General features: G+C 43.0%; 1 protein-coding gene across 3 annotated transcripts; it reads left to right on the forward strand.

Moving 5' to 3' along the window:
- Window positions 1–11,636: 11,636 nt before the first annotated feature.
- On the forward strand, window positions 11,637–20,743 carry LOC143287382 (uncharacterized). Of its 3 annotated transcripts, none has more exons than XM_076595355.1 (5): window positions 11,637–11,750; window positions 12,367–12,467; window positions 15,550–15,691; window positions 17,985–18,082; window positions 19,049–20,743. In XM_076595355.1, exons 2-5 carry the CDS (start codon window positions 12,413–12,415, stop codon window positions 19,255–19,257), a joined length of 504 nt encoding a protein of 167 aa, XP_076451470.1. In that variant the 5' UTR covers window positions 11,637–11,750; window positions 12,367–12,412; the 3' UTR covers window positions 19,258–20,743. The 3 variants fall into 3 exon arrangements, with proteins under 3 accessions (XP_076451470.1, XP_076451471.1, XP_076451473.1); XM_076595356.1 differs by lacking the exon at window positions 11,637–11,750 and adding an exon at window positions 11,766–11,956; XM_076595358.1 differs by lacking the exons at window positions 11,637–11,750; window positions 12,367–12,467 and adding an exon at window positions 12,513–12,904.
- Window positions 20,744–22,146: the final 1,403 nt, after the last annotated feature.

Consider the following 22,146-nt stretch of genomic DNA (forward strand, 5'->3'; position numbering starts at 1 on the left):
TTCCTTGAGCTGAATGTTGGCAAAACGAAAGAGCTTGTAATCGACTTCAGAAAAAAGAAATCAAGTTTAAGTAAAATCATCACAAAAAATGAAGTGGTCGAACAAGTAGACTCATACAAATATCTTGGTGCGATAATCGACAATAAGCTGTCTTGGAATGAAAACTCAACTGCACTCATTAGTCGCATGTACTGTCTTAGAAAAATGAAATCTTTTAATGTATGCAAGCAGATGCTCCAAATGTTTTACACATCTGTTGTCTGCAGTGTTTTAACATATGGAGCCGTGTGCTGGAGGGGAAACTTGACCAAACATGACAAAGACAGGTTGGAAAAAGTCATTAGGAAAGCGGGTGGGGTGGTGGGTATAAGACAAGACACCTTTAGCGACATGCACAACAGAAAACTGACTGACAGACTAATAACAATTTTGACCGACGAAAGACACCCACTACATGATGACATTAATAGCAGAAGGTCGGACATAATGGTAGGTTTACAGCTCCACGCGCAAGAACATCTCGATACATTAATTCATTTATTCCTACAGCCATTCGCGCACACAATCAAAACATCCAATATACTAACTCATGAGTGAACCCTCCCACCCCCCAAGCCCCCTCGCCACAACAACACCTGAACTTCACCAGCAGACGAGTGTATGGGAGCGGACATGATGCGTGCATGTGGGACTGAGCGGGTGAGCACGGGCAAGCATTTCTGTGTGTGTGTGATCGAAAGTGATTTTTTTAATATTTTCTTATTTTACTTGGATTTCATGTATCTTAATGTTAATGTACTAATTTTATTGGCGTGACATATGTTATGTGCATGCATACGTTGTATGTGTGTGTGTGTGTGAGTGTGTGTGAATGAGTGTGTGTGAGTGTGCGTGTGCGTGTGTGTGTGTGTGTGTGTGTGTGTGTGTGTGTGTGTGTGCATTTTACTTATATATACCATTTATTCCCTTGATGTTTTTATTTATGTATTGTTGTACAATACCTTATGGTCTTAACGTGTGTGTGCGTGTGTGTGTGTGTGTGTGTGTGTGTGTGTGTGTGTGTGCGTGCGTGCGCGCATGTCATTTTTAGTAATCTATACCCTTTTTTGTTGGATGTTTTCATTTGTTAATATTGTTGTGCAATACCCTATTGTCTTAACATGAGTATGTGTGTGGAGGGGTTAGTATATCGTCAGCTATTGGGAATTCTTATTTAACTAGTTTTAATCTCTTCTTATGTTGCGCATGATGATTTTATGCCAGTGTTTACAACGAGCCTGCGATTGCACAACTTAATTTCCATGTGGATTAATAAAGTGTTTTTGATTTGATTTGATTTTTGATTTGACCAGTCAGATATTTTTTCAACAACAGCTGTAGTCTTCTACTACTACTACTACTACTACTACTACTACTACTACCACCACCACTGGCAATATCAGCATTTCTTCCCCTGTGCTTTTCTGTTCATTGGACAGAAAAAAGTTGTAAATTGGTTAATATAATTGTGATACATAGTCTACATTAATTTCGTCCCACCGCTCTTTAACTGGCCTTTTTTTTACGTCTCTTGACAGGGGAAGAAATGTAGAGTATATATTATACTGTTAGTCATATATCAACAAATTTACCATTTGTCCCTCTATCGAACGAAACTGAATGGAAAGAACACAAGGGAAGAAATGTGGAAATTGCCTGTTTCTTTCCCTTTCTCTCCCTCCCTATCTCTCTCTCTCTCTACCTTCTCTCTCCCCTATCTCTCTCTCCCCCTCTTTCTCTCTCCCAACCTTCTCTCTCCCCCTCTCTCTCCCCTCTCTCTCCCCCTATCTCTCTCTCTCCCCATTTCTCTCTCTCCCTACCTTCTCTCTCCCCCAATCTATCTCTCCTCCAATCTCTCTCTCCCCCTCTCTCTCTCTCTCTCCCAACTTTCTCTCTCCCCCTATCTCTCTCTCCCCCTATCTCTCTCTCTCTCCCAACCTTCTCTCTCCCCCTATCTCTCTCTCTCTCTCTCCCCACCTCTCTCCCCCTATCTCTCTCTTTCTCTCCACCTTCTCTCTCCCCCTCTCTCTCCCCCTATCTCTCTCTCTCTCTCTCTCTCTCTCTCTCTCTCCCTACCTTCTCTCTCCCCCTATCCCTCTCTCTCCACCTTTTCTCTCCCCCTCTCTCTCCCCCTATCTCTCTCTCTCTCCTTACCTTCTCTCTCCCCCTATCTCTCACTCTCCCCACCTTCTCTCTCCCCCAATCTATCTTTCCCCCTGTCTCTCTCTCCCCCTATCTCTCTCTCTCTCCCAACCTTCTCTCTCCCCCTCTCTCTCCCCTATCTCTCTCTCTCTCTCCACCTCTCTCCCCCATCTCTCTCTTTCTCTCCACCTTCTCTCTCCCCCTCTCTCTCCCCCTATCTCTCTCTCTCTCTCCCTACCTTCTCTCTCCCCCTATCCCTCTCTCTCCACCTCTTCTCTCCCCCTCTCTCTCCCCCTATCTCTCTCTCTCTCCTTACCTTCTCTCTCCCCCTATCTCTCACTCTCCCCACCTTCTCTCTCCCCCAGTCTATCTTTCCCCCTGTCTCTCTCTCCCCCTATCTCTCTCTCTCTCCCAACCTTCTCTCTCCCCCTCTCTCTCCCCTATCTCTCTCTCTCTCTCTCCACCTCTCTCCCCCATCTCTCTCTTTCTCTCCCCCTCTCTCTCCCCCTCTCTCTCCCCCTCTCTCTCTCTCTCTCCCTACCTTCTCTCTCCCCCTATCCCTCTCTCTCCACCTTTTCTCTCCCCCTCTCTCTCCCCCTATCTCTCTCTCCCCCAATCTATCTCTCCCCCTATCTCTCTCTCTTTCTCAACCTTCTCTCTCCCCCTCTCTCTCCCCCTATCTCTCTCTCTCTCTCTCTCTCTCTCCCCACCTCTCTCCCCCATCTCTCTCTTTCTCTCCACCTTTTCTCTCCCCCTCTCTCTCCCCCTATCTCTCTCTCCCCCAATCTATCTCTCCCCCTATCTCTCTCTCTTTCTCAACCTTCTCTCTCCCCCTCTCTCTCCCCCTCTCTCTCTCTCTCTCTCTCTCTCTCTCTCCCCACCTTTCTCCCCCATCTCTCTCTTTCTCTCCACCTTCTCTCTCCCCCTCTCTCTCCCCCTATCTCTCACTCTCCCCACCTTCTCTCTCCCCCTCTCTCTCCCCCTATCTCTCACTCTCCCCACCTTTTCTCTCCCCCTCTCTCTCCCCCTATCTCTCACTCTCCCCACCTTCTCTCTCCCCCTCTCTCTCCCCCTATCTCTCACTCTCCCCACCTTCTCTCTCCCCCTCTCTCTCCCCCTATCTCTCACTCTCCCCACCTTTTCTCTCCCCCTCTCTCTCCCCCTATCTCTCACTCTCCCCACCTTCTCTCTCCCCCTCTCTCTCCCCCTATCTCTCACTCTCCCCACCTTCTCTCTCCCCCTCTCTCTCCCCCTATCTCTCACTCTCCCCACCTTCTCTCTCCCCCTCTCTTCCCCCCCCCTCTCTCTCTCCCCACCTTCTCTCTCCCCCTCTCCCTCCTTTTTCTCTCTCCACCTTTTCTCCCCACCCTCTCTCTACCCCATCTCTCTCTCTCTCTCTCTCTCCACCTTCTCTCTCCCCCTATCTCTCTCTTTCTCTCCCCACCTTCTCTCTCCCCCTATCTCTCTCTCCCCCCCTCTCTCTCTCTCTCCCCACCTTCTCTCTCCCCCTCTCCCTCCCCCTTCTCTCTCTCTCTCTCCACCTTTTCTCCCTACCTTCTCTCTACCTCATCTCTCTCTCTCTCTCTCTCTCTCTCCCTCTCTCTCTCTCCCTATCTCTCTCTCCACCTTCTCTCTCCCCCTATCTCTCTCTTTCTCTCCCCGCCTTCTCTCTCCCTCTATCTCTCTCTTCCCCCCTATCTCTCTCTCTCCCCACCTTCTCTCTCCCCCTCTCTCTCCCCCTTCTCTCTCTCTCTCTCCACCTTTTCTCCCTACCTTCTCTCTACCTCATCTCTCTCTCTCTCTCTCTCTCTCCCTCTCTCTCTCCCCCTATCTCTCTCTCCACCTTCTCTCTCCCCCTATCTCTCTCTTTCTCTCCCCGCCTTCTCTCTCCCTCTATCTCTCTCTTCCCCCCCCCCTCTCTCTCTCTCCCCACCTTCTGTTCTCTCTCTCTCTCTCTCTCTCTCTCTCTCTCTCTCTTAATACATCAACATACTCTACACATAACAAAAACAGTAAAATAAAGAAACGAATACAACTGGAGCAAATACTGAAACAAAGAAAGATACATTGTTTTTTTCTTGGAAAACGTGGTAGCAACTCACAGGTCACACGCATAACATTATATGATCAAGTTCACAATGATCCAGCAGTGAAACAATTCTCATCAGGCGTCTGAAACAAATAGGGTTAAGTCTATAATATATATATATTTATTTTTTTTAATAAATTTCTATTGCGCCTCTCATTAGAATACAATAATGCCCAAGGCACATCACATGAGTAAAACATAACAAAAGAGCAAACATTTTACACAAAAACCACAACCACAGGTAAAACAGTCAAGTGTGTATCAGTATATATGTATATATATATATATATATATATATATATATGTGTGTGTGTGTGTGTGTGTGTGTGTGTGTGTGTGTGTGTGTGTGTGTGTGTATTATTTTTTATTTACCCCGCCATGTAGGTAGCCATACTCCGTTTTCAGGGGTGTGCATGCTGGGTATGTTGCATCCATGACCCTCTGAACGCTGAGGTGAATTACAGGATCCTTAACGTGCGTATTTGATTTTCTGCGTGCGTATACAAACGAAGGGGGTTCAGGCACTAGCAGGTCTGCACATATGTTGACCTAGGAGATCGGAAAAAAATCTCCATCCTTTACCCAGCAGGCGCCGTTACCGAGATTCGAACCCGGGACCTTCAGATTGAAAGTCCAACGCTTTAACCCCTCGGCTCGCGCTCTCTCATTTTATTTCTATCTGTCTCTGTCTCTCTCTCCCTCCCTCACTCCCTTCTCTCTCTCTCTCCCGCTCTCCCTCCCTCAATCTCTCTCTCTCTCTCTCTCTCTCATAAGTAAATTTCCAGTGAATAGTCACCGTTACACACATAAAATAACCTTGCCTCGGCCAAGAATTGATCTTTATAAAACAAGTCTCACATACTCTGGTGGATATTTATGGAATTCTATTTCATCTACACTTAATATAAACTCCAGTCTCAGTGTCTTCAAAAGACTATATCATAAACATCTAATGTCAGAGCTAAGTTCTACGAATCCTTGAAATCACTGAGACTGATAAACAAATGATGTATTCTCAATATCCTTGTCTATTTGTCTATCTCCTTTCCTCCTTCCTTCCCTCCCTCTCTCTCTCCTCTCTCTCTCTCTCTCTCTCTCTCTCTCAACACAAGTTCACAGCTGACCGTCGAGGAGAGCAGACGTGTCCGTGCAGCGCTCTGCGTGAACTCTGAACATTGCAAAGAAAAGAACTCAAGTTCTTAGGAGTGGCAAGAAGTGTTTTCTTCTTCTGTCAGTGTTAGAATTTTATTTCTGTTTTATTTACTTTTCTAGGCATTTGAGCAACATCAACAATTACAAGAAGTTAATACATGGTATTATCACGATGCCAACAACAGCAGAAGTCCACAGACATAAAATCGGACAGTTTTATGGTGTGACTGTGAAAGCGGAGACGTGAACATGAAAACGGACGACACACCCAGCCATGTTTACTGAAAACAGAGGTACGAAACTGGTGTGTTGTTGTGACTGTCGCTGCGCTGTACACTCTGTTTCTCCTACTCTTGTTAGTGTGTGGCGACGTGGAGACTAACCCAGGCCCCAGAGACTACACCTATGGCGCAACCCACGACAACAACGGTGACTACACATACAACAACGACTATTTGTCTTATGTGATGCAACAAGTGCAGGCTTCCCTTGACCACCGACACACCACATTTATGCACTTTCTTCAAACCCATGCAGATGATTTGTGCCAACGAATGGACGAAAAGATGAGAAAACTCGAACAGGCTTTCGATCGTCTGGCTTCTGATTTGTCCACTCTCCAGGAATGGGTTCAGCATGACAGAGAAGATATAAGTGAACTTCGGCACAACCAGAGCCACTTAGGTGAGCGCTTAGACAGAGCAGAACGGCAACTGGAGGGATTAGAGAAAGATTCCCGTCAGTGCACCCTGAAGTTCATCGGTGTCAGAACAGGACCAGGAAGATTTCCAGAAGACCACCCAAACTGTCGTGGATCTCCTCAACCAGCATTCATCATCACGCACATGGCACAAGCACGATATAGAAAGAACGTATCGTATTGGAGGCCATCGAACAAACAGAGATTCGCCACGCCCACTGATAGTCTGTATGCACAGGTGGGGAGACAAAATGGAAATCCTGACTGACAGACATCTCAGGGATCGTCTACGAAGAGACAACGTCAGGATCATAGCAGATCTCACTCCACGCCAAAGGGAAGAAGTTGAGTTCCACCGTCAGCAATGGCGAATTGCCTACTTCAGAGGGGGCAGGCTGCAAGTAGAGGATCGTCGTAGGGGGCCATCTCAAAATGACAGAGAACAGCACACCTACCGCCGTGACCAACACGGGGAGCCAGACGACAGGTACGATAGAGGTTACCACAGATCATCTGCAGAGCAAGCCCCCTCCAGGTACACACAGTGGGAGGGCAGACGTCACAGAGATCCCCGGGATGGAAGAGGTAACTTGGGCTACACGGAGACACACGCAGAAGGAAGACATCGTAACGATCACGATAATTCTCATGACCGAATCCCAACCACTGACCAACTACAACCCCCCAAGCCCCACCCCGATCAGACTCCAAGTCCCGACCGTGTGCCCGTTGTTCCCGGCACGAGGCTTTACAGTCACGTGCTGTCAGGTTCTGCAGGACAAACAGACCAACCAGTCCGTCACGCCACTATGGACAGTGGTCAGCATGAGGTTATCAGCCATCAGCCTGATCATCACCATGTTCCGGAAAGAAGGGAACCCGAGAGAAGCAGTCCTATGACCCTGGCAGCAGAACAGCAAGAACCGAGCATCCATCCCTCTCCTGCTGTGTGTGAGGCCAGCTGTACCAGCATTGATCAGTCTACAGACCCGGTGCCGTCCAACACGGAAGACGCGGCAAAGACAGACGTGACAGCAGAGCAGGAAACACTTCACAAGACCAAGTACTTTCTGCGACGACAACGAACGAGGAGACCACCCCCCATCTCTCCCCTCCCACCCAAGATTGCACGGGAAACCCCTCTCCCTCCCGCCCGTCCTCAACAAGATGCGATGACAGTGGAAAAGGACGAACTCACCAGAAAAGTACACCTGCACCTAAAAGCACGGCGAAGAGAACAGGGGATAGTAGCAGCAGTCCTCTCGTGATGTCCGTGCGAGGAAAGCAGAGCGGCGCTGCACGGACACCAGCAAACAGCAACTCACAACAAACTCACTCAGACAGACAGACACGTAATACCCAGGCAAGACTTCCGACAGACTGGGTGACCCCTTCGTGCTCTAAAAAGCAGTTGACTCCAAAGCTGGGAAGAAAAAGAAATGACGTGAAGGCCGTGACCCTGTAGTCAGTGACAGTCCTCAGGTGAGCTGACTTTACTGGCATGGAACGTGGAAGGTCTCGCCTCCAAACTAAATGATCCTTCTTTCCTGTCCTATGTTTCGGATTATGACTTTGTTTGTTTCACTGAAACGTTTATGCATAGCTTTTGTTCAACAGCATTCCCTTTCCGCACCCCTCATATTGCACCAGCTCAAAAATTTTCAAAGCAGGGAAGAAACAGTGGAGGAGTGATTGTTCTCGTCAGGAATGAATTGATGAAATTTGTTAGAAAAGTGTCAACACCATATAACAATATAATAATACAGTTGGCCATCGAACTGTTTGGAACTGATACAGATGTTTTCATGATTTGCGTATACCTGAACCCTACTGACAGCCCATTTATACTAACAGTGAATTCGCGGATGGTATTTCTATGCTGGAGCGTACCTTACTAGATATTTTAGAATGTAATATTGATGCACAGTTTATCATATGTGGAGACTTAAATGCCAGAATTGCAAACAAAATTCCTTGGCATTTTGACGTTGATCACTTCCGCTCTGTACAGGGTGGATGCGATAATGATAATGTAAATGATAATCACCTTTGGACGGAATCAAATAACAGCTTTCGTAGGTTTTCTCATGATCATTATCTCAATAGCTACGGAAAAAATCTGCTATGCTTGTGTGCAGGTTTCGACCTACACATTTTAAATGGTACGACTGAAGGTGACAAAGACGGTTGGTATACTTTCTTGTCTTCTACTGGCAACAGCGTTATAGATTACTTTTTGTTTTCACATTCACTCTGCACGTTACCTCGTGAGATGTATGTTGGGGAACGTATTGAGTCCAAGCATATGCCGATAATCTGTCATGTTTATTGTACAGAAAATTTTGAACATGGGGAAGAAACCTTTTCTTGTTTCAACAAACTTATATGGTCAGAAGACAAAGAGTACGTCTTGTTACATAATCTTGAACGGCCTGAGAATGTACAAAAACTAGTTGAAGCAGATCGTCTGCTACACCAAGATATAAATGAAGCCGTCAGTATTTTTACAGATATGTTAACTTCTGCCGCCTCGTGCTTTAAAAAAAGCAGTGCGAGGAAATATGAGAAAGGGGAGTGCGTGGTTTGACGCAGAGTGTAAACAAATGAGGAGGACCACTCGGTCCGCTCTCCGAACTTGTCGGCGTACCCAGTCTTCACCCGACAGAAGGTCGTATTGTGACACACGCAAAAATTATAAAAAGTTGTTGGCCGATAAAGAAAAGGAATTCAAAAGAAAAGCCAGAGACGAACTTACAATGTTAATGATTCTGGGAAATTTTGGTGCTGTGTTAAGAAATTTTCACATAAAACGACACAAATGGGGAATATGCACTGGAAATCTGGGTTCAACATTTTAAAGATGTTTTTGGTAGTGGAGAAGGTGGGCAGGAAGAAGAGGAGTCTGAAATCAATGCTTTTCCGGCTGATGCTACTGTTTGTGACGATGATGCTACACGGCTGAACGCCGAGATAACTGCAGAGGAGGTCACTGAGGCCATTCATCACCTTAGGAATAATAAAGCAGCAGGTACTGCTGGCATTATCCCCGAAATCTTTCAGACCGCAGTCACACGTGGCAGAGTAACAGCTTTTCTCGTCCATTTATTTAATAGTATCTTTTCATCTGGACATTATCCAGAAGCTTGGACAGAAGCCCTGATCCACCCAATACACAAGAAAGGAAATATACACGATCCTGATAACTACAGAGGTATTTCCTTATTAAATATTTGTTGCAAAATTGTTTAGTTACATCTTAAATAAACGATTGTCAGCTTTTGTAGAAGAGAAAAATATTCTTGGTGAGATACAAGCAGGCTTTCGAAAGGATCACTCTACAATTGACCACATTTTCACGCTCTTTGCTATGATTCAAAAACATCTATTGAAAAACAAAAAATTGTATGTTGCGTTCATTGATTTTAAGAAAGCCTTTGATCTTATTTCTCATTGCAAATTGTGGCCCATTTTACACAAATTAGGAGTAAAAGGGAATGTACTGAACACACTAGAGTATGTACACAACTGTTAAGGCCCGCATTCGTATTGGAAGTCAGATTTCAGAAGCTTTTCATTGCCTTAAGGGTTTAAAACAAGGTGAAATAACAAGTCCCATTTTGTTCTCCTTATTCATTAACGAACTGGCTCAGGACATTAAGAATGGAAAACATGGTATACAACTTTCCCCCGATGTGCTTGAACTTTTTATTTTACTGTTTGCAGATGATATTTTACTATCAGACACGGTTACAGGCTTACAAAACCAGTTAAATGTACTTGCATGCAAATCAGATGAGCTATGGAAAATGTTCACACCTTTGCACTGAAGAAATTGCTAAATGTCAGCCCCCGAACCCCAAACGACATGGTGTACGGCGAAACTGGACGTTACCCTTTATGTTTTTACCTATGTCGCTTGCATCAAATACTGGTTACGTTTAACAACACTAGATGATTCCGGCCTTCCACGTAAAGCATACAACATGCTCCTATCACTTCATACTGATGGTAAGATTTGTTGGGTAACACAGTTTTATAAAACTTTATACGAGAGGGTTTTGGCTTTGTATGGGAAAATCAGGGGGTGGCAAATCAAAATATATTCCTGGGATCTTTTAAACAGAGACTGATAGACTGTTACTACCAAAAGTTAACTGAACATACCAGCAGCAGCACTAGATTTAGTGTTTACCACACATTCAAAACATCAGTATCCATGGAAGCTTACTTCACTACAGTTACAAACAAACATATCCGTGACATCCTGATAAGATTTAGATTAGGTATATCCGAACTACAGACACACAAAAAACGTTACACTGCTGTATCAGAGCAAGATCTCACATGTTCATTCTGCCACAATGCTATAGAAACGGAACTGCATTTTGTTCTCCACTGCACAGAATTGAATGACTTACGACAGAAGTATATTCCTAAAAAAAATACACGCTTTATCCGTCGATGACTAGGTTTCAGCATTTGATGCAAGACAAGCATTGCCTCCATGACATTGGAAGATACATTTATTATGCAAACCGACGTTAACTCACTCAGTACGGCCAGTCCTCTCTTCTCCTCTACACAGACACCTCGGATGTCCAGTAGGTGTCTGAATGACCCAACCTTTAGCTTCCGTCGTCAGAATTGTGGTATTCTTTGTCAACATTCACCTCTTCAGTGTAAGAGCCTTCCGCTTGTTATATTTTGATGGTGGTAATTGGAGTGAAACGCTGTTAACGTCGTCTCTTTCGCCGTTCGTATGGAAAGAGTTAATGCGTTTTTTTTCTCTTATGTTCATAGTCTACTATAACAAAGGTTCACTCTGTCATTGTCCGCACGATCTGTTGTAACGGGTCATATGGCCTATACAATAAAATTCTTGCGTTCTTGCGTTCTCTCTCTCAACAGTTTTCCTCTTTCCTTCTTTGTATATCTTCCTCTCTTACCTTCTTCTTCCCTCTCTCCTTCACGCAAAAGCATACTATGTTATTTTGTGAGGAATTGTGTATTTTCTATGCCATTTATTGTTCTTGTTGTTGTTGCCATGCAATGTGTTTTTTTCCCTCCTCTTTTCAGTCTTCTTGTATTTCCTAGATTAGTTTATACGTTTTCTATACGAGGGTAGGATGAAAACAGGCCGATAAGTGCCTATTCCTTTTCCCTCAATAAAAAAAAAAAAGTTTCGATTTCGATTTCCCTCCCTCCCTCCTTCTCTCTCTCCCCCCCCCCCCCCCCCCCACCCTCCCTCCCTTCCTCTCTCTCTCACACCTCTCTCCCTCTCTCTCTCTCTGCCCCTCCCTCCCTCTCTCTCTCCCTCTCTCTCCCTCTCTCTCCCTCACTCCCCTCTCTCCCCCTCTCTTCCTCTCTCTTCTCCTTTCTCCCTCTCTCTCCCTCTCTCTCTCTTACTCCCTCTCTCTCTCTCTTACTCCCCCTCTCTCCATCTCTCTCTTACTTCCCCTCTCTCCCTTTCTCTCTCTCTCATTAATTGCGTAGTTACCCACCAGGTTCACCCAGTCAGTACAGATGCTGAATGTGTCAGTGCGTGGTGAGACCTAGAACCCTGAAGTACTTTAGTCATATGTCAGTGACTGGACATCCTCTGCAGTCTGTGTGAACTGTTCAACCAGTGTATGTGATCGTGTTGACAGTCATGCTTGTGTCTCGTGTCATTGTGCAAGTGTCTGAGTCGTGTTACATGTGTTGGCATTGTTTATTTGGTGTCATCTTGTATAGCTGACTGTGCTGGCATTCTCTATTAATTAACAGTCGTGTTGACCGCATTCACGGAGATCTTTTCGAGTTGTGGTGACTCAAACTGTATTTTGAAATTAAGGGTTGGTGGTGTCTGTTTAGTGTCATGTTGATCGTATTTATTGTATCTATTTCGAGTTGTGTTGACTCTATTGTCAGTGTCTAGAGTCAGTGTCTATGTAGTGTCTATTCAGAGTCGTGTTGTCTGTGTTGTCAGTATCTGTTTAGTGTCTGTTCAGTCTTTTCAACAGTGTCTAGAGTCGTGTTGACTGTATTGCCAGTGTCTGTTTAGAATCGCGTTGACTGTGTTGTCAGTATCTGTTTAGTGTCTGTTCAGTCTTTTCAACAGTGTCTAGAGTCGTGTTGACTGTATTGCCAGTGTCTGTTTAGAATCGCGTTGACTGTGTTGTCAGTATCTGTTCAGTCTTTTGCACAGTGTTCAGCTTGGCTCACCATCACTAAACGCCAAACGTGCTGTGCTGACTGTTTCCAGTGCCCGTGTGACGGCAGTGCTTTGTGTCCTTGTTGACCACACAACCATGGCCTTTGTACCATCCCCCCTGCTGGGTCTGCTGCTGCTGTTCATTGCCTCAGGTAACTGGCTGACCGCAGTTCTGATATGGCCCTGTGCGGTCGGCTAAAAACAAGAACAAGAACTGGCAAACCCTCTGTCTGTCTCTCTGATGTGTATGTTTAAGATGTAACTGTACTATCAGCTATAATTCCAATATCTGTACTTATGTTACACCCTTTCATTGAGGGGCTTTGGACTTTGTTTGAATGAAACCGTTTGTTCGTTCTCTCTGTGTGTCTGCTTTCTTCCTCTCTTTGTCTTTCTCTCCCTCTCTCTCTATTTTGACCATCTTGTAATTGTTGGAAAGAAATTCTTTCTAGATAGCCAGGACAATTTGAGCGAGGCAAGAAAGGAATTCGGCCGGCCCAGTGCGGACAGCTCTTTTTGTTCCATCCCTGGAAACGGAGGGGTACACATTTTGAGGAAGCACCGGGACCGATCGCACCTGTCAACACCGGTACTCAACACTTGCCTTCTAACCTGGACATGCATGAGCGGTCTAAAGGGAACAAAAATCACGTGAAAAACGCAAGAAATGTCACAATTAAACCCTAGTTTTCTCTCTTTTAATGTAAATGGTTTAATGTCTAAAAGTTCTGACACTGATTTTATGTCATTTGTTCGTGGTTTTGATTTTGTCTTCTTGAAACCTATATGGAAATTTATCAATCAGATTTATTTGCTTTTTATAAGTTATTTTGCAAATCAGCAATAAAGTTTTCTAAGCAAGGGAGGTGTGATTTGTCTAATGAAAGATGAATTCCTTCCTTTTGTAAAGAATATAGAGATAACAAAATATGTGAACTGTTGTGTGTTTTTGATCGATAAAAATCTGTTTGGTATAGACAAGGCTGTGCTGTATATGTGTGCATATGTTCAACCAGAAGGTTCTCCTTTTTATTCTCACTTTGATTTTGATAATGGAATTGCTACATTAGAAAACTGTCTGATTGATTGTGTAATTGGAAAAGATGTTTATCCCATCTTATGTGGTGATCTGAACAGTAGAACATCGAATATTTCTCAAGATTACCTTAATAATAATGTTTTTGATACACAGTGTAAAAGTGAAACATATTCATCCAAACGTTGTTCTGAAGACAGTCATCTGAATATTTATGATAATTTACTTTTGAATGTATGCACTGCTTTAGGTTTGTGTATTCTAAATGGTTTATGTAAGGATGACCTTCAAGACGGTTATACATACATATCCTATTCAGGTTGTAGTATCACTGATTATTTCATTTTTTCAAATGATCTCATGTCTCTCGTCTGTAAAACCATGTGAATTGAAAATAGATCAGACGGGCGCAATAGCCGAGTGGTTAAAACGTTGGACTGTCAATCTGAGGGTCCCGGGTTCGAATCACGGTGACGGCGCCTGGTGGGTAAAGGGTGGAGATTTTTACGATCTCCCAGGTCAACATATGTGCAGACCTGCTAGTGCCTGAACCCCCTTCGTGTGTATATGCAAGCAGAAGATCAAATACGCACGTTAAAGATCCTGTAATCCATGTCAGCTTTTGGTGGGTTATGGAAACAAGAACATACCCAGCATGCACACCCCCGAAAACGGAGTATGGCTGCCTACATGGCGGGGTAAAAACGGTCATACACGTAAAAGCCCACTCGTGTACATACGAGTGAACGCAGAAAAAGAAGAAGAAGAAAATAGATGAAAGGATAGATTCTGATCACATGCCTGTTGTAGCCAATGTTTATTTTTCCAATGAGAACAAACTGCGTTGTAGTAAAAGGAGAAATAGTGTTGAAGTTTTAGAAAAGATTGTTTGGAAACAAATGCAGGTGCTTATTATGGTAAATTGTCCAGGGAAGATACATGTACAAAACTTGACGTCGCTATTGATTCAACAGATTTTGATGTAAATGCTGCTCTACACATGTTTAATGAATGTATCAAAGAATGTGCTGAGTGTATGAAAAAACGTGTTGTTTTTAATCAAAATGGAAAAGAATGTGATTGGTTTGCTCAGGAGTGTAAGGCTTGTAAAAGAAATGTTAGATTTTTGTTAAGAATGTGTAGAAGGTCACGAAAGGTTGAAGATCGACAAACGTTTCTTATTGCCAGACGTGGATATAAAGATTTAATGAAGAACAAAAGAAAACAATTTAATGACGAAATGCTGAATAAGCTAGTAAATTCAGTAAGAAACCAAAAAGAATTTTGGGATACAGTACGTATATAAAGTTTCATTTAAACACAGTCTAAAAGTAACATAGACATTGGTATATATGGTTTTATCACTTTAAATCTTCATTGGATACAAAACTACAAAATTGTAGTTTTGTTGAAAATTTACCAAACGAAGAAAATGATGACTACCTGAACGGCCGTCCTATAACGAAAGAAGAAATATCGCTAGCCTTAAGAAAACGAAAAAATAAAATAAAACAGCAGCTGGTCCCGATATTCTAGTAATGGTTTCTTGCTGGGTTCTTTTTTTTTTTTTTCTTTCTTTTCTTTTAAATAGTGGAGAATTTCCTTTGTATTGGACTGAATCAGTTATTTTGCCACTTTTCAAGAAAGGTAATACCCAAGATCACAATGATCATAGAGGAATTTGCCTTAGTGATGTAAGTAGTAAAGTATTTGGTTTGATTATCAATAACAGGCTACAAGAGTGGACAGAAGAAAATAACATTACCGGTGAACATTAAGCAGGCTTCAAAAGAGGATATTCTGCCTTGCTGTCTTGAATTTGACAATACTCGCATAATTTGCGTCCGAACGTTTTGATATTTTGCAGACTTGTTGACGATACCCTAAGGTTACTGTGTGAAATTTTTCAATGAATTCGGTTTCTCTATCATTGAGAAAATACTTGTCAAAAAGCGGTTCATTTTTGGGGGGAAACCCGATATGTAACGCTTCGATGCCCCAAGAAATATTTTTCTTGCCTTGCCTTGCTTTGCCTTGCCTTGCCTTGCCGTGTGTGTGTGTGTGCGTGTGTGAGAGAGAGAGAGAGAGAGAGAGAGAGAGTGTGTGTGTGTGTATGACTGAAGTGGTAATGGGGTGTATGTGTGACTGAAGTGGTAATATCGTGTGTATGTGTGTATGTACGCGCGCGCGCGTGACAGGTCCGGGCGGTGACTGTGCGTGCACTTCAAAGGAGATGAATTCCATTTTCGCCTGTATCACGCCCTTCAACGTGCGGTTCTTTGATGCCATCGGCACTTCCGACAGCTGCAACCGTTCCCGTATCACCTCCCAAGTGTGTGGGTCAGTTCGTTTGCTTCTCTCTGGGCCCCTGTCATTTTACCCCGGTCTGTTTCTATATGTGCTCTGCGCGCGCGCGCGCGCGCGCGTGTGTGTGTGTGTGTGTGCTTGCGCGCGCGCGCGCATTTGCATACTTGTGTCGGTGTGTGCATAATGTGTGGGTGTGCGCGGGTTCACTGAACGTGGCCCATTTTCGTTGTTTCCAACCTATCTTTCCCTTCACTGTATTTTAATACATTTACTTATTTGTTTATTTTGTCTTGTTATAATGTTATCAGTTTTCATTTTTGACTCACTTGTGTAAACAAAGTGAGTCTATGTTTTAACGCGGTGTTCGGTTGTCTGTGTGTGTGTGTGTGTGTGTGTGTGTGTGTGTCCGTGTGTCTGTGTGTCCGTGGTAAACTTTAACATTGACAGTTTCTCTGCAAATACTTCGTCAGTTGACACCAAATTAGGCATAAAAACAGGAAAAATTCAGTTCTTTCCAGTCTTGTTTAAAACAATATTGCACCTCTGGGATGGGCACCAAAAAAAATATAAAAGAAGCCAAATTATATGCAAACTGCATTTACTGTTATATTCATATTTTTTGTATTATCTAAACTTGGCACTTTGATCTCATATTCTGACACAACAACAAGAGCAGTGATTATTATCATTTTTTGTTCAAACGGGAACTTCTTTTGCCAAGCATGGAATTTTTATTTATTTTGCAAACGTTTTGGTGCAGTTAGTAAAAAAGGGAAATTACTCTGTAATTAATGCAAGGGGACTTAATTTATCACAAGTGAGTCTTAAAGGCCTTGCCTCTCTTGTTATGTTAATGTTTTACACAAATCTAGGATAGGTTCTCAAGGACTGATCAGTTCATGGGGCTTATACGAAGGTCAGGCTTCTACTGGTGTTTTTTGTTGTTGATGTGGTTGGTTGTTTTGTTGTTGTTGTTTTTTGGGGGTTGTTTGTTTTTTTTCGTTCTTGTTTTTTTTCCCCAGCGGATGTGGTGTGGCTTGCATGGATCTGTTTGCACTCTTTGACATCTTGAAACTGAAAACTGAGCGCTGTCTGTTGAAGGGACAAGAATTGCAAGTAACTATCACAGCAAAAATACATCAGACTTTCACAGTTTTGCGACAAAGAAACATATATCATTCAAATGCCTTGATTGTGCAGATAGTTCAGAAAGGACTGACTGATTGTGCAGATAGTTCAGAAAGGACTGACTGATTGATTGTGCAGATAGTTCAGAAAGGACTGACTGATTGATTGTGCAGATAGTTCAGAAAGGACTGACTGATTGATTGTGCAGATAGTTCAGAAAGGACTGACTGATTGATTGTGGAGATAGTTCAGAAAGGACTGACTGATTGATTGTGCAGATAGTTCAGAAAGGACTGACTGATTGATTGTGCAGACAGTTCAGAAAGGACTGACTGATTGATTGTGGAGATAGTTCAGAAAGGACTGACTGATTGATTGTGGAGATAGTTCAGAAAGGACTGACTGATTGATTGTGGAGATAGTTCAGAAAGGACTGACTGATTGATTGTGGAGATAGTTCAGAAAGGACTGACTGATTGATTGTGGAGATAGTTCAGAAAGGACTGACTGATTGATTGTGGAGATAGTTCAGAAAGGACTGACTGATTGATTGTGGAGATAGTTCAGAAAGGACTGACTGATTGATTGTGGAGATAGTTCAGAAAGGACTGACTGATTGATTGTGGAGATAGTTCAGAAAGGACTGACTGATTGATTGTGGAGATAGTTCAGAAAGGACTGACTGATTGATTGTGCAGATAGTTCAGAAAGGACTGACTGATTGATTGTGGAGATAGTTCAGAAAGGACTGACTGATTGATTGTGGAGATAGTTCAGAAAGGACTGACTGATTGATTGTGGAGATAGTTCAGAAAGGACTGACTGATTGATTGTGGAGATAGTTCAGAAAGGACTGACTGATTGATTGTGGAGATAGTTCAGAAAGGACTGACTGATTGATTGTGGAGATAGTTCAGAAAGGACTGACTGATTGATTGTGGAGACGGTTCAGAGGAAACTTACCGATTGACTTGATTGTACAGATGATTCAGAAAGGACTGAGTGATTGATGAGAATGTACGATTCGAGAACTAGCTGATTAACTGACGAGACTATACAGAAGGTTAGGAAAGAACTGGGTAATTGACGTGACTGAACATATGGTTCGAAGAGACCTGACTGATGTAACTGTATCTGAACAGTAACTGTGACTGAACAGATGGCTTGGGGAGACTGATTGATTGACGTGACTGTGCAGATGGTTCGGGGAGATCGTGACGTGCGTCAAGGGGACAAACGCGTCTCGCGTGACCTGTTTGGTGCCTGGTGTCACAGCCCAGATCAATCCCAATATGGGTATGGCTTTGTGATAGCGGTGGTGTCAATTCTGGTAATGGCGATTATGATGGTGGCTGTGATGATGTCTGTGGTGGTGGTGGTGGTGGTGGTTTGCTGACCTTCATTTGCTATGTAGTCCTTGTTAGAGATGCCAAAGGTCTCCTGAAGCACCTTAAGTTCCACTGTTTGGATCCTCCTTCTAAGGCTCTGCTGTAAGAGTCCAGGACTCGCATGCATGCAAGAAGATAGAACAAGTGTGCGCAGGAACTTCAGCTTAGTTCTGAGGCTGATGTTCTTGCCTGTCCATATGGGCTTAAGTCTTGGCAGTACTTGCCAGTAATTCGGTATTGTACCCTACCCAGCTGCTTCACTGATGTTGGTGTCAAGGTACTTGAACTGCTTCACTGTTTCCAGCTGTTACGGTGCAGTATGTATTGGCCAAATGAACTGCATATACTTTTTCGAAACTTCACACCAATTTTTGATAGAATAGAGGCGCTGTTTGTGTGTGTGTGTGTGTGTGTGTGTGTGTGTGTGTGTTTTGGGTTGTTTTTTTTTGTTTGTGTGTGTGCATGTGTGTGTGTGTGATTTTTTTTTTTTTTTTTTTTTTTTTTTTTTTTTTTTTTTTTTTTGCTTCAGTGGTGAAGTATTCAAGAATGTAATAATGAAATTCAGTGTTTCATATTTCTACATAAAGCAGACTGAGAAATATTTCAAAGATGCTGCTCCCACCCTTCTCCCACAAAGCACATTTCGCTACAAGAATATACACAAAAGCAAAACGTCTTGATAAAATAGAATGAAATAAAAATTAGATAATAAAAATGAATAAATGAAATAAAACCTTCCACACCCCCATAAAAAAAAAAAAGTTGAGATGTAGTTATATGTCCAACACAAAAAGTATATAATTATGATGATAAAGTTTGGAAGTGTGGAAGCGAACACGACACAATAATATATCTTGCACTTTTTCCTCCCAAGGAATTCCCTGTAAAGTGGAAGATTTTGTTGCGGTCTGTCCGGCTGGTGCCTCCATCTGGAATTTCGACCTCACCAACACCACCACCACCGCCGCCACCACCACCACCACCACCACCGACGCCACTGGCCGCGGAGGGAACGGGTTCACACCTTTTCTGTGGATGGTGCTGGTGATGGCGTGTCTGGCCGTGCTGCTGGCTGTTGGTTAATTTCACGGTTCAACGGTTTGTAGCCATTAGCATTCCCCTTTCGTTTTTTTCAAGCAAGCCCTGACACTTTCTTTTTTCTCTCTTTTCCACAGTCCATGATGTACTATCAGTGCTAGTGTGCTCTCGTGATTAGGTAGTGAGATGTAAACACTGGGACGTGCACTAGCTGCCCATTCTGCAGTGTTATTTGCCTATATGGCCTTTTTGATTTTATGTATTTTTTGTTTGGCTTTGAAGTATTGGTTTTTCCTTTTCTAAGATTTTTTGTAATCTGGGGATGATAAATTAAGTGGAATGGTTGGCATGCTCAGCATGGCCTAGTCTTATTTGTCATAAGGAGCTAAATGGTTGAGATACTGTGTTATGAACTGTGTTTTGTGGGTTCTTTTCGTGCTTTTTGACTCACTTGTGTAAACAATGTGAGTCCATGTAATAACCTTTTTTTTTTTTTTTTTTTACTTTCTCAAACATACATATAGATCTAGATCAGATTGTGCTGTGTGTGAACGTGTGTGTGCGTGTGTGTGTGTGTGTGTGTGTGTGTGTGTCTTGGCCAGATTATCCATTTCTCTCATCCCCTCTCTCTCTCTCTCTTTCTCTCTCTCTGTTCTTTTTTTTTTCTTTTCTTTTTCTTTTTTTTTTTTTTTTTTTTTTTTGGATTAAGTGCATATCACAAGTGAGTCTTGAAGACCTTAAACTGCCTCTTGTTTGTAGATGTGACAGTTTTGTGTTGACACGGTTTTAGCATTTGTACGGTTTGACAGCTCGATATGGCCCTGTGTGGTCGGCTGGACTTTTAGCAACAAGAACTCCCCCACCCCACCCCCACTCCCCATCCCCCCGCCCCACCGTACTCCCCCTTCTCTCTTTCTCTCGCTCGCTCGCTCGTTCCGTCTCTGATTTCTTGCATCCTTTCTCACGATGAATTAGTCCTTTCCCTATCTCATCTTCAACCCAGACATCTGACAGGTTGATGTTTTTGTTTCGGGTTTGGGGTGCTTTTTTGTTGTTGTTGTTGTTTGTTTTTTGTTTTTTTTCCCTCCTGTTTTTGATCTATGCATGACGGGCGCAATAGCCGAGTGGTTAAAGCGTTGGACTGTCAATCTGAGGGTCCCGGGTTCGAATCACGGTGACGGCGCCTGGTGGGTAAAGGGTGGAGATTTTTACGATCTCCCAGGTTAACATATGTGCAGACCTGCTTAGTGCCTGAACCCCCTTCGTGTGTATATGCAAGCAGAAGATCAAATCCGCACGTTAAAGATCCTGTAATCCATGTCAGCTTTTGGTGGGTTATGGAAACAAGAATATACCCAGCATGCACACCCCCGAAAACGGAGTATGGCTGCCTACATGGCGGGGTAAAAACGGTCATACACGTAAAAGCCCACTCGTGTGCATACGAGTGAACGCAGAAGATCTATGCAAATATGATCATTGCAACTGTGACCAGACAAACCGTTTCTCGTCTCACTCCCCCCCCCTCCCCCTCCCCCCCCCCCCCCCGCCCCCCTCCTCCCTCTTCATCAGCTCACCCTTTTTTCTGTTTGTTTGTTGTTGTTGTGAAGTTAATTGTTTTTGTTTTGTTTTGTTTTGGTGTTGTTTTTTGTTTGCTTTTTTTTGGGGGGGGGGGGGGGGGGGTATTTAAGGATTTCTTTTAGTTTCCGACTGTGTGTGTGTGTGTGTGTGTGTGTCTGTGTCTGTGTCTGAGTGAGTGAGTGAGTGTGTGTGTGTTTGTGTGAGTGAGTGAGTGTGTGAGTGAGTGTGTGAGTGTGTGAGTGTGTGAGTGTGTGAGTGTGTGAGTGAGTGAGTGAGTGAGTGAGTGAGTGTGTGAGTGTGTGAGTGTGTGAGAGTGTGAGTGTGTGTGAGAGTGTGAGTGTGAGTGTGAGTGTGAGTGTGAGTGTGAGTGTGAGAGTGAGTGTGAGAGTGAGAGTGAGAGTGAGTGTGTGTGTGTGTGTGTGTGAGTGTTTCCTTAATTGTTGTAGTTGTGGTTGTTTTGTTGCTCTTCTTCTTTCTTTCTTTCTTTCTTCTTCTATCCTTCCTTCCTTCCTTTCTTCCCTCCTTCCTTAACTGAATAGTTTTATTCTAACAAAATTTCGACAGGTTCTTTAATTGTAATTTGTCTATTTGTTCGTGCCGATGTATCTTAACTTATCATATCTTTTCTTCTTCTTTTTTTCTTTCTTTTTTTTATCTTTCAGTTTTTCGACATCGATCTTGATGGCAGATTTCTTCTATCTTTGTAGTTCTAACACTTCAAATTTGCTGCTTGTGTTCGTAAAACAAATCACATTTCAAATGTTTGATATTGTCACGGAATGTGTGACTGAGCCGCGTAAGTGCGTTCAATTTTCTGTTTTGTGTGTTTGTTTATATGTGTGCGTGCATGTGTTCGTGTATGCATGCGTGCGTGCGTGCGTGCATGCATGTGTGCCCTTCAGTGTTGTTATTTTTCTTGTTCTTAATGAAGATGGTTTTAATGGGGTTATTTGTTTTCTTATTCAATAGTAATTATCATATGGCTCTTTTCTTTACTGATGCGACGTTACAAGATTATCAGCATGTGATTGATTGTCAATCTCTTGACATTGATGACCAGTTTGTTATACAATTATTGATATAAATGTAATCTTTATATGCTTTGAACATTTAGCTGGTCATTGATCATTTTTTCAATACCTTTTTACACTTCTAAATGATTTTTCACCGCTTCGCTTCGCTGGTTTCTCTTTAAATGTTCTGTTATTGTGTTGAGATTTGTAAGACATCTTTTGAAAATTGAAATGACTATTTACTTTACTTTTCTTTTTTTTTTAAATGTGATTGTTTGCTTTGTTTAAAAACAGCCTTCATTTTCTCCAATATATATCAATATCTTTTGTTGCATTGTGA

Source organism: Babylonia areolata, chromosome 11 (assembly GCF_041734735.1).
Source record: "Babylonia areolata isolate BAREFJ2019XMU chromosome 11, ASM4173473v1, whole genome shotgun sequence".
Taxonomy (NCBI): Eukaryota; Metazoa; Mollusca; class Gastropoda; order Neogastropoda; family Buccinidae; genus Babylonia; species Babylonia areolata.